The sequence below is a fragment of the Xiphophorus hellerii genome, chromosome 22 (assembly GCF_003331165.1).
Source record: "Xiphophorus hellerii strain 12219 chromosome 22, Xiphophorus_hellerii-4.1, whole genome shotgun sequence".
Taxonomy (NCBI): domain Eukaryota; kingdom Metazoa; phylum Chordata; class Actinopteri; order Cyprinodontiformes; family Poeciliidae; genus Xiphophorus; species Xiphophorus hellerii.
Window position 1 is genome coordinate 17,633,459 of NC_045693.1, and position 16,977 is coordinate 17,650,435.

Genomic DNA, 16,977 nt, shown 5'->3' on the forward strand with positions numbered 1-16,977 from the left:
CTTGGTTAATCTTTCGTTGGTGCACATAAAAAAATGCTGTTCACATAGATCAGGCTGAATGGTGCATTTTAGAATGTGAGAGATGGAAGCAAAGTAGTTAGCACATTAAAGACCATTTTAAGGCTAGTGGTTAGATTAAATGCACTAAGTGCAGTGAGGTGGATTTTATGTTATGCTATTGATGGGAACGCTCAGAAAGATCAATTGGAGAAATTACAACACACACTTCACTACAAATGAAGAGGTTAGGTTGAGATATAACTTGATGCTTTAATTAAAGGGCACATTAACCTCTGTTGCTAAGTTTACATTATGACTGACAAATACTGTTGTTAATATAACAGGCTAGTGCTTTCTATTTACATCCTAACAGAACATCATTTTTACCAGAAATATTTTAAAATAATTTGGGACTCTCAGTGGTCTCTTCTGCATTCTAGAGATGTGCTTTGTGTTTAGACAGTTAACAGTCTAAGAAAATATGATAATATTTTCTCATGAAATAAATTTTCTTGCCAAGAACAACAAATTAGATCAGTGCAACGACTAATTTATTTTTTTTTGTCTTTCTTTCCTGTCTTGCAGCCACCTAATTACATCACAACGATTGTGGTTCAGGTCCAATGCACCAATGAGCTGGTTGGTACGGTTATTTTACACGAAGTTCGAATTGTTGTGAGGGACAAGAATGACAACAGCCCCCAGTTTCAGCAGCCACGCTACTATGTTTCAATAAATGAGGTAACGGAGCAGTTCTTGCTCTGCATGCATAGACATATTTCAATAAACCTAAATAAATAAACAAAACAATATGCACAAACATAGTGCACCAATTTTGCTTTAACATCTGTCCAATAAATTTGTTTCAGCTCAGTCATGGAGTTCTTGAAAAGGATCCAGGAATATACTACTGTCATTTATATTGCCGTTAGCCAGAATTTTATTTTTAATTTTTTTGAGTTTGTCAGAGAATTTTAAATTCCAACATACACTGGGTGCTTCTTACCTTAACCCGCTGGTGTCAATTGATTATTGAACAGAGAGATGTCAAGTATGAAGAAACAAAATTGTACATAAAAATCCAACAACAGACTCAAATCCTTATGGTTTCCTTTAAAACATAAAAATTTTATTAATCTGCATGGATACAGATGGATCCCAATGAACTGGGTAGCCATTCGGAAGTTGATTTATTTCTATATACACTTCAAAGTGTAAATTGTTTATATTGTATGGACCAATAAGATAATCATGGTACACATCTCATCAAAAATACAAAATACAGTTTCTCACAAATTGTCAGTGTTATGCAAGACAAACGAAAACAAATATTTGTATATACGGAAATATCACGTTGTGGCCACGTTATGGCTTACACTGCTATGGGGAAGACTGCTGGCTCAACAATTGTCCAGCAAACTGTCATTGAAACCCTCCAAGAAAAGTAAGGTAGAAAAGGTGGTTGCTAAAATGTTCACAGAGTTATATGTAAAGAGAAAGTTAAATGGAAGAAAGAAACTGTGGTTTAAAAAAAAGAGTTTTTGTCTCAAGAGAATTGTGACGCCCACACTAACAAAAAAAAAATTCAACCAAATTTTGAGTCTTTAACACTCACAGTAGTAGTATGGAATTTTCTTCACAAAATTTGGTTTCCTTTGGACCTCAAGTAATTTATTTTTTTTTACTTAACATGGGGTTTTATTAGAAATAAAAACAATAATAATAATAATAATAATAATAATAACAATTATTATTATTATTATTATTTCTTTTTAAATTGAGAAATAAATTAACTTCTGATAATATTCTAATTCATGGAGATGCACCTGTGTTCATATGATTTTTTTAGCTCATTTCCTTTCATGCAAATAATTGTATTTTTTTTCTAGTTTTGGTTATGGACAAGTTGCTATTAGCAAATAATTTTGCACATTAGCGACGTGCACTACAGGAGCTTCTTCTCATATTGTAAATATGTATGTTCTACTAGCAGTACTTTTTCAGTACATTTTGACCTGCTGATATAACTAGTAGTTAGAAAGTGAATCTTTAGTCTTTGAAGTTATGTTTTTGAGATCAAATATAGCTCCCTGCAGAGCTCTACAGTTGTTACTCCTCACAGTGCTTTCAGTGCTTTTGTGCATTGCAAGTTCAAAATTTCTGTCACACTTTGTTAATGTTGCCATCTGCAGCTACCCCAACAGTATAGTGAGTCATTCTACATTGCTGTCAACTTCCCTGAACAACATTTCTTGCCTGCTGCCTGGTCCTGTGGACTTTGCTCAGGGCTCTGGGGAACAGCAGTGGTTCTCATACTTAGGTTTTGTTATTCTGTCAGTGGCGCACGAAAGCCTTCAGACTGCTGCTGACTGCTACATTTCCCTTTTTTTTATTTTTATTTTTCTGTATTAATGGGATAGAGTGGCAATAGTGCTGGTTGAATAAGATAGCTCTCTCCTGTAAGCTCATGTTCTGCCCAGAGGAAGCTTTATGAGGTGATTTTTATTCTTTTCCTTCTCTCCCACTTTTTTTTTTTTTTTTTCAGCTCACGCCAGTTGGAACTACCATTTTCAGCGGCTTTTCAGGAAATAATGGTGCGACAGACATTGATGACGGGCCCAATGGACAAATAGAATACAGCATCCTTTACAATCCCGATGATCCGGTATATGGACAAGTTAGAGCAGATTAAGGACCTTTTAAGCTGCTGTAATTTCATCAGAATTTCTGATTTATCACCCTACTTTGCTTTCTTTTTTTCATTTTAAGGTATCTAACAACACAGTAAGGGTTGGGAACACACTTTCAGGAATTATTCTCCTGGCTGGGAGGCTAAACTACGAGGACAAAACTCGCTACCTGGTATTGGTCCGAGCCAGTGTAAGTGAACTAACCTTTATACTTACAGGTATTTTACAATACAGTTGTTTTATAATATTCAAGATGTCTTCCTCAGCTGTGGCTGACTGGTGCATCTCAATAAATTAGAATATATTCAAAAAGTGCATTTCAATTGTTTAGCTCAAGTTTTTGAGCAGTGATTGACACTCTTCATAAGAGGGATGAGCTGCAAAAGACCATTGCTAATGAAGCTGGCTATTGGTGTAGCAGAGATATTAATTGGTGGAAGAAAAAAGTGTGGTCATGATGTTTTCTCTTACTTTATTTTTATGCACTTCTTTGTTTGACTTCAAAGCAATGTAGAAATGTTTGCGGCTGCAAAACCAAGATGCAAACTGAAAAGTTATTTTTGTATCCCGTTATCCCCATATTGATAATATTCGACAGCTCTTTTCAGTTTTCACCTCATTAAATCACTCAGAAACAAGCGATGAAGAGGATGATACTCTATGTGTGAAAACATTATGTAGTAATTGTGTTAAGGTCAATCAATACACCCATTGTGCAACATTGTTGTCATCTTATATTTTCATAGTAATAGTAGCAAGCCCGGTCATTTAGTTCAGCAACAAACTGAACACATTGGTTTTCTGTCTTGTAGCTGGAACAGTATCTATTGGAATGGGACCTTATTCCCATCTTTGACTTCTGAGGGAGACAGAAAGCATCATTATACTTTCCTTACGCTTTATGCTCATCAATATTTTCAGAAGAATGGACAGCTGCTCAGCCCCACTGATATTAATTTAGCATTCAGCAACTTTTACATGTCGCTCTTCTTAGCTGGCAATGGTTACCTGACTAAACTGTTGAATTTGACATGTACTTGTCAAATTACAGAATGCAAGGAAGTAATATGATCAATCTCTGCTCCACTTGTGTCAAGGGTTCATTTACAGTGAAAAGATAAATCTTTGAAAAGCTGTGCTGATTAGTCTTTTTTTAAATTCCTGCTGCAAAGCAGATTTATTTCAACAGGGAAGCTTTCTTGAGAACAGCTCTGTTCCTGGATGTTTTCTCTGAGTTGTTTTCCTCAACAAAATGTTTGACAGACTATGAGCAATAATATCATTGTTGAAATGTAAGTTTTACATAATAACATCAGTCAACCACGCCAACCTTGGCACCATTTGACCTCACATTTCTTCACAAACGACCCCCGTAGAGCAAAGCAGAACACGGCATTAGCTTGAAGTGGATTGGGCAGAAGATGATGGACAATGGATTATTTTTGTATGTTAAAGGATTGTTTGGATCAATGTCGAGGAGTTAATTTCTATTTTTTCCCACCAGGACCGTGCTCCTTACCCACCAAACAGACTCACCGCTACCACAACTCTGACTGTGGATATCTTAGATGGAGATGACCTGGGTCCCATGTTTCTGCCTTGCATTTTGGTGAACAACACCCGTGACTGCAACCCACTCACCTATCGTGCTGCTATCCCTGAATTTACTGAACCGGTGAGAAGAAGACAGAGACACAACTGTCATCACCTTCAAATTTAGTCTACTTGGGTGTCTCTCATTATGCACCTTTCAGGTTCCCTAATTGTCAACGCATATCCTCTTGTGTCACCTCAGTTGGAGTGGAGGATTGGTTTATTGGTTTTGGCCACAGAATTTCTATTTAAGGGAGAATTTTTGGACAGTTTTACCAAGGCAAGGAAGCTAAAACCCTAGAAACACGGTAGACTAAATTAAGACATTTTCAAGTGAGAAAAAAGGGAAGGAATAGATGTTAAATAAAATTACCCCTAATATTGAAGAATATTGATCAGTGAACCCCTGTTCCACTTTTTTATTATTATTGTCGATTTTATGAATGTTGACATTTCCTCCCATGTAATCTTATTTTTACTTCAAATCTATATAGGAGTTGTAGGTTCATGCTGATAGATGTTAAAGACACTGTTACCTTTTGACATATATACAGTATTCATATGCATGCTGGAATATACTTCCTAGCAAACTGGTCCATCAGTGTATTGAAGCCAATCATCTTTGTTAAGCACCCAGAACAGGTTCTTGATTTCTTTGGAGCATGTAAGATGAGTGACCAACGCAAGCTTTGCAGTTCTCATTCAAATTTTATTTCAGTCTCCTCTCCGTTCTGTTGTAATTGTAATCGTTATACTAACATGTCTGTCCACTGGGGGATTTGTCTTCTCGTAATTGATGAGTGAATACAATTAATCACAATGGGGAGACAGGCAATATTAAGTTGATCCGTATTTATTTTTTGTCCTGGGGGGATACAGTGTGGGCTGTGGAGTCCCCTGGATAATGACTGCTGGAGGAGGGTATTATAGCTAATCATCATTGTGCAGAGCTAGGGGGATTTGATTTAGTACACCTCCATACATTGTAAAAGCGAGAGGGCTGATTGGTGAGGGGTGTAAGGATTACTCCAGAGCTGAAAGATATAAATATACCCCCTCAGGGAGGAGGTCTTTTACCAGAGAGCTCCTTGCCTTGTCTCTGTCTGCTAAGGAGGTTCGTCACAGGCTTTTTTTTTATGCTTGCACACACTGTAGCAGCAACATGGAGGCATTTCACATGAGGAGAGAAATTCTTTAATGCAGAGTACTCAACATTTTTTCTCTTAACCATATGTTAGTGCGGAGGTGGAACTGGAGTAAATATGTGCTTAGCTGTATGCAGGAGCAGGGGAAGTAGCCAAAATCATTATAACATAATATCCTTGATGTACATTACTGTTAGGCACATTGAGGAATGTGGTGATGAGAAACTGCTCCAAAAGTGTTGTATGACTTTATAGTGTCATACAACACTATCAACTTATCTGGTTGATTATTACTGCCAAAAATAAAACCAACATTGACTTATGTTTGAAGTTATCAGAATTTTCTCGCCAATTTATGTTCTTTTTGTTTTTTTAATCTCATCTTTTAGATTGATTAATCTATAAGAGTAATCAACCAAAGAGTAATACATTCAACAAGTTCAGTTTTACGCTCGGGCAAAAGTCAGATTCAAAGTGAAACTTTTCTCAGTCACTATGTCTATACTGAAGAATGCCACTATCAAGGTTACCTGGTTGTGCTTATGATGTGCCCAATAACCTGGAAAGATTTTTTTCATTTATTTATTTACATTCAGCATTTTAGAAAATATTGTGGTACTGCATAGAAAATTTTTTAAGGGCCCAATGATGACAAACTACTTGCAGAGGTACTGTACATTTACTTTTTAATTATCTTTATTTATTTAACGTTTAATTAAATTGTAGACAAATTTAAATGAAAATGTCCATTCAACCAATAATTTATTTCTTTAATAAAAAATTAAAAGGTATCTCAATTTAAAAAAACAAAACAAACAACAGCAAAAAAACATATAAAACCTCTACATTTGAATAAAAATGGCACACTTTAACCCCTTTACTGTCATAATAACACCAGTCTGTTTGGAAGTTAATTTATGGATTAACTTTTATTTGCATTATAACAGTCAAGCCCTTTTTATAGTTGCCGAGGAGCTTCTTGCATGCTTCTGCTGGTATTTTAGGATCAACTTTGATTATGAGCCTTCACAGATTCTGTAAAAAATTCTAGTTGGGATTGTTGCCGGGTCACTTCACAGTGTAAATTTTACTTCCAGTTAGATGAAACATGTTGGTTAAATTAACGGATTTCTTTAAATCTATATTTGCCAGGGGTATGGAGGATTTTGTTCCTAACTGTATTTTATTACATCTATTTTTCATCGTGATTCTGACTCCCATCTTCTCCTTTGATGCAGATTAAACTGAACCCACTGAATGTGACCCCACCTATCCGTGCTGTGGACATGGACAGAAACATCCAGCCCCCATCGGAGAGACCTGGCATTCTTTATTACATCTTGGTTGGTAGGTTCCTTAGAAACCTTTATTGAAAAAAGGGTCCTTCTGGGTCATCTATGTCATGACTTGTACTTTGAATGTTTACTCTGATGTTGCTGGTGTTGCCTTTTTGCTTCTTGCAGGTCAACCAAACACATATTCAGAGTATTTCTCCCTGAACCGGACCACTGCAGAGTTGCGCGTTCTGAAACCAATCAGCAGAGACTTGTATCAGAGGTTCACTCTTATCATAAAGGTAACAGCTGAGATTAAATTTCACTTGCTCAGCATGTCAGTGTTGCATTTTTTAAGATAGTAATAACTTTAAATTTATTTTTAAAATGTGTTCAAAGCAAGTATTTCTTTGGTTGGAATGTGTTCGGGCCTTCAAAGTTTGTAAATGCTCAATTTGAAAAAAAAAAATATATATATATTATAGACTTTAATATTCTTGATCTAGTCAAAGCTAACATATCTGTTGACTCCACAACTATACACCTTAAATATTTTTTATACTATCAATGTATTGCTATCAGAGCAAGTGAAACATACAGTTTATTTTATACTTTGGTGTTCATGTTCACCTGTTCTACCTAGATAACCTGAGTCCCGAAGGTCAGTGAGCTTATCTTTGCCTGCTTAGAAAACATGAGAGCGAAAGATGCTATGATTTATTGACTTAACAGGAGGATAGGCAGCTTCAACGCTCTGAATCGTAATTTTGAGCAGCGAGCGTTCAGTGTTGCTGCGGCAGAGCAGTAGTGCAGATGAACTTTCTATCGCTAACCTCCAGGCACCTCCAAGCACTTTACTACCTGCTATTTAACCAGGATGGCTAGTGATCAAAGAGATGAGCGAACGATTTTATTTCAAGATGAGACATAAAGGCAGGTTGGTCACATATGAACTTTTGCATGTGTGCAGGTTATGGTGTAGATCAGGAAAAGAAGAGAGACAGTTCAAAGAGGAGGCAGGTGGAAACTATGATAGATGGAGGGGGATGTGTATTTAGAATGTAGGAGGCCGTATCTATCTAAGTCATTTAGAGGAGATGGAGAACTCAGAAGATCAGGGAAATGAGAAGTGAGGGTTTACTGATACAGCACATTTGGTGTATGTGGCATACATGCCTAATGCTTCCTGTAAATACATAGTTCACTTCGAGTCCGGGTTGCAGAAAAACACATCTGTTATTCTTTAATGGTCATCACTGATCTTGATAGAGGCACATCCACCAATATGACTTGTAGGAGATGAAGACAGGTGTGCAAGCCGCATGGAGACGGAGAAACACTGTTTGGAAAATTAGGGAGGTAAGAAATGAAAAGAGGGAGAGGAAGAGGAGCCGCGTGACACTTAAAGGATGATGGAATCAGGACAGGAAAATCAAGATTGATTGATGAGCGGGGCCTTTTGTTAGCGTTGAATTTTAAATCTGGACTGTGTGTTGCTGCTGTAAAGCGTGGCTCATTGAACAGCGCCTCAGTAAAATAAGGACACCGTTAAAGAGTAAAATCACCAGGGAACGATGTAATAATACGCTCTGTCTTAGCTCTTATAGACAGAAATGTATACATGTCTTTGTGCAAGTGTGTGTAGATGTAGAATGCACGTCAATAAGAGAGCTTTCCACTCTAGTGTTTTTGTGCACAGATTGGATCTCTGGTTCGACATGCTGTGGGTTTTCTGTTTTATCACTGGGAAAAGGGAAAAATGGCTGAAGATTGAGAGGCATGGTCTGAAAAAACATTGTGACAGACAATAACAGATGTGATGTTTACCTTAGAAGACGTTTAATTGGATGGGTCAAATGTTGAGGTGCAGGATTCCTTCATGTAGTGCTTTGGTTTTTGCTTTTCTGTCCCATGTAAATGTTTCAAATTATCAAACAAGGTTTCATACTACACAATATAACCCAAATAAATCTAAATTTATTGCATTTTTTAAGGAGAAAAATGATCAAAATTACCTCCAAAATTACTGTCGGGATCAAGCCTGAGTGTGACTGCCTGTATGAACAAAAAATTACTTCTCTAGACCCTGTAGCAAAGAGATAATAAAAATACACATTTTCCACTGATCTAAAGAAATTCCAGGTTAGATGAAGAACAGTCATTGGCATCTATCAACCTGGAATAGGTGGCTTTGGATCACCAGCAAACCTTAGTGAGAGAAATTGTTCGCAAATAGAGAAAAAGCAGAACAGCAGTGAATCACCCAACCTTAGTAAGTGTAACAAAAAAGTAAAATTTGTAAGTGGACAAAACTGAATTTACAGACAACTGGGAGAACACTCAGCTCACTTCTGTAATTCAGATGCACATGTATATTTTTGTGCTGCAATCCACATTCTGAAACACAAGGCCATCAAAATCAAGCTAATTCACAAAATTAGTTCCAGGTCATGACCTAAACTGATGTTGCCTCTCTCTCCCTCTCCATCTGGATTTTCAAAGCCTCGCCATTTGTGTGAAGCTTCCCCGGTGTGGGAGGCGGTTGTGACATTCGTGCTTACAGTGGGGGGAAAGACTTCAGCACCAGCTTAACTGGATCACATTCATTTGCTTTAGTCTCTATGTTAGTGTCAGGTGTAATTTGCAGCTTTTAAACAATTTGTAAAGCTGAGAGGGTGCTGTTTCTGATTTGTGCTAATTTATTGCTGCTGAAGCAGCTGTTAGCGGCCAGCTGTGCAGGAAGAAGAGACAACAATGTTTTTAAATATTGGTAATTATTAAGCATAGAAACAGTTTTAGCATTTTTATTACTGTTTTTTTAAAGTAATGAGAGTAAAGAACACTTTGTTATAATTGTTTTCATAATATACAAAATATATTTAAGTCAAATACAATGACTATACACTGCAGAGGAAATTCACATAAACATCTTCTGTAAATTAAACTTACTTTGTAGATTTTATGGAATAGTTTTATTCCGCTGCCTCTAATTTATTTGAATTTTATAAAAAGTGGTTTCTAAAATGGAAACCTAACACACTTCAGCAGTAATTTCAGATATGCATTCATACATTTTATGTGACAGAGCCTCACTTTGTAGTGCATATGTGAAATTTTTTGTAATGTTTTTTGCTTATTTTAGCAATTCTTGAAGGAGCAGTATGATGTAGGCAGATGGTGCCATTTTATAGCACAATCAAGCAAGTTTGTTAAATTCAACGATAAAAATGCTGTTTATATCAAGCATAACTTAAAAGAAATTTGACTTCACAATAGCCATCTTGAAATTGGTCTCTGTCTCTTTAAGAAGCTCCTTCTCCTTCCAACCCTCTGCCTTCAGCACGTCATTACAACAATGTTCCTCCGTCATGCCTTTTATAATCAAGCATTAAACTGAGAAGAAGTTCAGCTGATGAGATCAGCTGAAGCACACTTCCACCAGGTATTTGCTATTTCCTGCTGCCGCTAGTCTGAGTGGGGAAGGTGCAGGGGCCGGGTGTTCTGTATGGTGGAAACTTGGCTGGAGACTGCAGCTCCAAGACAAAGCTCCTTCTTTTCCACAAGAAGGAGCTTTGTGGAAAAGGTGGTGCTTTGTGAGAGCAATCGATTAGGCACCCCCAAATGGTTGACACGGGAGATTCAAGGAGTTGTCAGACATGCAAATCAAAGCAACACTCCAGGTTTGTTTTTGATGAGGGCATAAGATTAAATAATATAAAGCTAAAAATGTCAGTTTTGCATAATACCACCTTTAGCACATAGGATACGTTTGTATTCATCCTGCTGGCTCTGATACCCCTAAAATATCCTGCAAAACCAGTTGCCTTCATAGTACCCCCTACAGAGCCCAGCTAGGTCTAATTTTAGCTAGGTACAAATAGAGCTGTTCTGTAAAGGTCTCAGAGGTTTGTCGCAGAACATTAGTGAAATTGCTCTATGAACACAGAGGAAACCACCAGACAGCTAAAGAGAAAGAGCAATACAAGTGTTTAAAACAAATTTAGGTTATAAAACAGCATTACAAGTTTTGAACTTTTAAGCCTACCTCTAAAATGGAAAGAGTAGGGCAGTAGTGGACACCTACATCAAGCAGCGAAAAGGCCAATTTTATGAGCAGTAATTTATGAGCAGTAATTAACCACATCTCGGGGGATCCCTTGACAAAGCAACTATTTGACATGCAGACTGCAAATCTAAATTTTATGTAGCTAAAGTTCTTACATAAAAATGACATAAAGCCAGAGTTGCTTTGGAAAACTTTTGATGATTCTTTACACATAAAATGTTGGTATCTAATGAAATGGTTATTAACTATAAAACTAATTGAGACATGAAATCTACAGACACAATCCATCCAAACTTATTGAGCTGCACTGTGTTGCAAAGAATGATTAAAAATGGATTCCGTAGATGTGCAAAGCTGGTAAGGTACACCTTAAAAGACTTTGAGCTGATTTGCAAGTCTTTCAGGCAAAGGAGCAGCATATATACGCATGCACTTTGCACCTTTTGCTATTATATTTGAATAAATAAAAATAAAAAAGTCTTGTATTTTTTTATTTCAAGTTTGTTCACTACAATCATGAAATAGTTGGGTAGGAAAACTATCTTGTCAAATAACTCTCTTCCTCTGAAACAGAAAACATCTGTGATGTTACACATACTTTCACGTGTGGTTGCATTCAGAGCTGTCCCGTATGACCACAGAGTGGGAGTCTGATCCACTCCACTGGAGTGGGTGAAGATAAAGGCCTAGGCTGTCCGCTTTACCTTTGACTGCCCAACAAATAGCTTCTTAAGTTTTATATGAAATGGTGAAATATCGGTCTGTGTTGTGAACTCACCGAAAAATATTAATTGGGTCCCCGAACAATTTAATAGGTTTTTAGTAAAACCCTTTCAGGTATGTGTTAGAAAGAAAATTAGACAAAAGGAGATATTAACATTAAGGTTTGTTCTTTTTATCTCTTCTCGTTCAGTGTGTTTTTTTGCTTTATGTATGTAAAAAGGATGCAGAGTTGCAGAGCCTGAAAACCTTGGCAAAACCAAACCAAAAAAAAATAATCTCTCTACTTTCTGGCCAGCATCACCATGAAACACATTTGCAAAATGTTTGGCACACATTTAACATTTGGCAGCTTGCTTGCTTCTTCCCTCTTTGCACAACTAAACAACCAGTAAGAGGGTAAAGAAAGTTGTCAGTTGCTAAATATTAATTTTCAGAAGACGAGATCAGCAAAATCTGAATTTGTAGATTAAGCTTTATGAAATGTTTTTTTTTGTTTTGTTTTTTTTAAACGTTCACAGATTTTTATACAAAAACATAACAATATCTGATTAGATATTATTTGTTTTCCCCAACTTTATTGTGGGGTACAATATTAGAACAACATTGCCAGACAGATGCAGCTATCTAGTTTTTTGGAGAAAGTTAATCAACGTGGTAAGGCGATTAGTAGGGATTTTATTTTATCAGATTGTTGCATGGTTAATCAATCAGGTTTCAGGCAGAACAGAAACACAGCACAGAAACTAAGACTGGAGATTCATAATTGACTTCACACACACCCACCCACCCCCACACACCAGGGAGACAGAGTTTGATGCAGTAGAAATACATTAAATAGTTAAGAGGTTAATTTTAGCTTCGACTCTGCTAGAATTCTCCTCTCCTTCTATTGGTGATCACTCATTTGACAAAGTGGGAGAGCCAGTAATTATGGGCTCTCTGCCTCAAACAATGGTATTTGCATTAAGTGCCCTGGCAATTAGTAAGTACCAGTCCTTAGTGGGGCACCTGATAAACTTTGTCAATATAGATTCATTTCTAATTGAAATTAAACTAGGTAGCATGTCTATCTTTTATCCTGTATTTACCTGCTATAAAAGGTGGAACATAATATCTTTCATTTGGAAGTTTTCCATAATGACATTTTTCTCTTGTACTTCTTTTTTGTTCTGGTTTTTTTTCTATGCAGGCAGAACAGGACAATGGACATCCCCTACCAGCTTATGCTGACCTCATTATTGAAATCCTGGACGAGAACAACCAGGCGCCATATTTCCAGTTTGCCACCTATCAGGGATACGTGAGCGAGGCCTCCCCAGTGGGCACCACCATCTCTGCCAGTGCCAACCTCACGGCCCCGCTAGGAATCATCGCTTTGGATAACGACATTGAAGAGGTAGAAACAGAGAAAAGCCTTTAGCGCGTTAAACGCTCTACAAACTTCAATATTGTATGTACTTATGTATTTAGTCATTAATTTAATTTATGCATTTATTAATTCATTCATTATTTCTTAAATTAGATGTATTTCTCAGTATTTATTTATATACATTATGTTCATTTCTTTGCTTGTTTTATTCATTCATTCTCTTTAGTCTTTTTAATTATTTACTTACTTGTTCATTGCTTACTTTTATTCATTTATTTCTTTTTTATTTATTAATCCTTTTAATTTTCACATATTTAGCCATTTATTTATTTATTTTTGTGTTTTTTCACACATAGCTGGCTCCTGGTGATAGACCTGTGGGTAAAAGCGGGTGACGTTCCACGAAATGACACACTGTGTAATGCAAGGATGTCCTGACCCAATTTCTATTGCTCCAAATTTCCCAATGATTTGAGTCATTTTTAAACGTTTTTTAGTGCCTTCTGATTAGTTTTATCCAGTATTTATGGTCTAAAAAGTTATACACATCTGCACTGTGGAGATGTGCACGTAGGAACTTAAAATATGCCAGTAAAGTATATTATATAGTACAATACAGTATGTTAATCAAATTCAAGGTATTTGATGGCATTAATAACGCTGCATTAATTCAGTGTCACAAACCTGAACTTAGTTTGATTAACAGTGCTCAACAGTTTTTACGTAATATCTTTGAAGAGATGTTTTTAATCAATTTTGAGCAAAATATGTGTAGATTAATATAATGATTTAATACCTGGGGGAACCCCCCCCCCCCCCCCCCCCCCCCCAAAAAAAAACAAAAAAAAAAACGTTTGCATTGCTCAATGAAACAACTTCATTGTGCACCCCATCTGGACACGTGTTGTTCGTTTTTCTTGTGCTGTGTTTTTTTTTTTTTTTCAAACACTGATTTTCATGTTCCACACATGAAGCAGAAGTTACAATAAAAACAAGAACCGGAGGGTAAAAGCTTTACTCAGGCAGCCCCAGTCCAATTATATTTCTCAACCAGATCTTTTTCTACGCTTCAACAAATTGACTCAGGACATCCCTGCTGTTAATGCATGCATCACTCTGAGGAAGTTGTAAATAAATTCAAGTCATTCCTCATTGCTGGAGATCTTTAACACACACATGGAAAATTAAGACTTTTATTAAAGAGGGGAAAGAAAACCCTAACAACTGATGAAGTGTCAAACAGGTCTCCAGTTGTGATGGATGTTTTTCTTTATCATAATATTTGTAGTTTTAGAGAAATGTATTCTCATATTGTATATCAATGAGCCTGCGTGTGTTTCAAGTCCTTTATAGATTTTTTTCTTTACTGCTCTTTTTATTTAGATTGATATTTCTGTACAAACATATTCAACTATTCTCTTGGAATGTTATCTTTTCTCTGGCATGGTTTTGTGACTTGACATTTGGGTGTGTAATATTTGTTTTTACAAAGTTGACAAATTTAGCAGTTTGGGGTGTGACTGTGTTTACATAAAACTGAGAAGAACTGATCACTACCTTTAATTCAACTTTCAAAATATCCCTTTTCTCTGCCCCTTACTTGGAGAAAATGAACAAATCAAAGTGGAGTTGCAGATAAAATCAATAAGCTACCCAGGCTTAATGTTTACCAACCTTTCTGAGGACGAGTCTTTGTTGGCATGAATCGAAGCTGACCAGCAGCAACGGAGCATAATAAACTCCAGCTTTTTTTCTGAAAATGGACACAAAGATATGTCTACAGTGAAATAGACTTTCTTAAAATGTTTGAAAGGATTTTGCCTTCATCTTCATATGGAGGCTAAAATAAATATGACATTTTCATTTGATTCACAGCTTAACTGCTTGCTTTCCTTTTACAGAAACAGAAGCACCATCTTTTATGAACGGAACAATATTTCTGAGTTTAAAGCCAGTTAGCAGTTTATAGACTGTACTATTCATAGACATAAATTTTGGTATTCCAATGATGCGGTGATCTAACTTCAAATGTGTACCCGTCTTAATTTTTTTTTACATCTTTCAATTTATTCTGACATTACAGAATTGTAAAACTAACAAATGAGACAACATAAACAGCATTTTCTTATTATGTTATTATACTTTCACAGAAATGTATTGATGGTGTAACTGATATCATCATTGACCCTTAAAAATGAGACAAGTGCATCATTAAAAGCACAAAATTAAAAACTACGACTACGTGGATGTGGTATGTAAACATTTTTGCTGTAACTGTACTTTAACTGACATAGTTTAATGATTTTGTCCTCTGCATATGCTTTCTTTTTGTGGAGACACCTGCCAGCAAATGACTTTTTTTCCCAACACTTCAGCACATCAAAATATATTTCTGATAGGTTTCCGAGTCCCACAGCTGCAACCTTAGGGGTGAAAAAAAGTGATACAGCACGAGTGTCACCATGGTTACATGTCTCTTTTGGTGTCTCTTTCCGTCGGAAAGACCAAAGACCCTATGGTGAAGATTACCCTGGATGACTACACCACAATTTTCAGCCTGACCCCAACTGGTATAATCCGCTACCTGAGGATTCTGAAACCTGTGGACCGGGAGAAGCAGATGACCTATACTTTCACGGTGAGTCTCAAGCTCAGTGCAGGCATCCTCAAAACAGCCCTGAGGTCTAACATCTCTCTGTGTTATCCTGTTACTGTTAAACCAAGAGGTACTTGGAGATGGGTACCAATGGACAAAATTTGGACACTGTTTATTATGACACTGTAAACGTCATGAATTTCTATACTTTGCTTTTAATTTGGTATTGATTTAACAAATAGAAGCATGTCTTGAAGCCTTTAAAATGTGATCAGGACCCTAATTTACCCTATGTATCAGGTATACATTTGGAAAATACTACCATTTAAAGAAAATATTGCTCTCCTTGAAAATAAATAGAATAGATAGAATAAAAATTTACATAAAGTCACACTATCTGTGACAATCAAAAAAATTTATTTTTCTTAACCTATTATAAAAATGTAATACATATCAACCGTGACTTTAAAAACATTTGACTTTGCAAATTAACACCTTGATTTTGTCACTTTAAGAAGCTCTTGCTCTTTCTGACACTCCACCTTCATCACACCTTTACAACATTTCTCTGTTAAGTCATTTACATTGTTCTTGGAAGCATGCCACTGAGAAATAATTCCTATGAGCTCAGTAGATGTCCAGTTCCACCAGGTGTTTGCTAATGGCTGCTGCCACTGGTCTGAACGAGTTGAGTGGAAGAGGGGTTGCTCTGTGACGTGGATGCTCAACTAGAGACTGCAGCTCCAAGGAGGAGCTGCAGTGGAAAAGGTGGCGCTTGATGAGGGAAAATGTTTATGCACCCAGATTGGCTGCAATAGGAGATTAAATGATTACTTAAGCATGCATTAAATAATCATACCATCATAACATGATGTGTAGCTCAAAAATGCACACATAACACCCCCTTTCCCTATTCTAGAAATAGATTACTGTGTTTTGTTTTTCTCATGTAAAGCACTTTGGACTGCCTTGTGCTGAAATGTGTCTCTGACAGTACAGGAGCTGCACCCATAAAGGATTCCTTTCCTTGGATTAGTGAGCTCATATTCTGTATAGAAACTGAAGGAGTTTGAGTTTATTGTGTGTGTGCAAGGTTGACCTTTTTCTGTCACTGTGCTGTGGTCAGGTTTGCTTTTGTCAGTACATTGAAATATGCAGTTTGTTTTGTTTGAAGCCCAGTACTGGTAAGTGACTGACAAGTTCTCAGCTCTAGGCCCTTTCTGACAGTGATAATTGTTGACATTGTAAGCTGACAGCTGAACTTTGCAATTAAAACTTCTATTCTTAGAAGGACAACATTATATGTGAAGAACAACATATAATGTGTTTGTGTTCGATAAATGATCCTCAAAAGCATTCATGTCTCTTGCAGACACAAAGACTGGATACTGAAAACAGATTAGTTGGAGAGCAAAGAGATGTCAATATATTAAAATAAATCCCATTAAAAGTAAAAAACTACCAAAGAGATGGAATTACTGTGAACATTTTCACTATGGCGTATTCATAACACTTGGTTGT

General features: G+C 36.5%; 1 protein-coding gene across 9 annotated transcripts in view; it reads left to right on the forward strand.

Annotated features, from left to right (window-relative positions):
• Nucleotides 1-16,977, forward strand: part of LOC116713542 (protocadherin-15-like) — a 178,426-nt gene that overhangs the window by 88,845 nt on the left and 72,604 nt on the right. For 8 of the 9 annotated variants that reach the window (XR_004337888.1, XM_032553731.1, XM_032553734.1 and 5 more), the window contains 8 exons: nucleotides 586-741; nucleotides 2,546-2,665; nucleotides 2,770-2,880; nucleotides 4,195-4,365; nucleotides 6,667-6,775; nucleotides 6,892-7,004; nucleotides 12,681-12,887; nucleotides 15,364-15,498. Coding sequence is in view for 8 of the 9 variants with exons in the window: in XM_032553731.1 (XP_032409622.1) it covers nucleotides 586-741; nucleotides 2,546-2,665; nucleotides 2,770-2,880; nucleotides 4,195-4,365; nucleotides 6,667-6,775; nucleotides 6,892-7,004; nucleotides 12,681-12,887; nucleotides 15,364-15,498 (1,122 nt within the window). In the remaining variant the exon portion in view is untranslated. The remainder of the gene's footprint in view (nucleotides 1-585; nucleotides 742-2,545; nucleotides 2,666-2,769; nucleotides 2,881-4,194; nucleotides 4,366-6,666; nucleotides 6,776-6,891; nucleotides 7,005-12,680; nucleotides 12,888-15,363; nucleotides 15,499-16,977) is intronic. The other variant, XM_032553735.1, reaches the window with a different exon arrangement.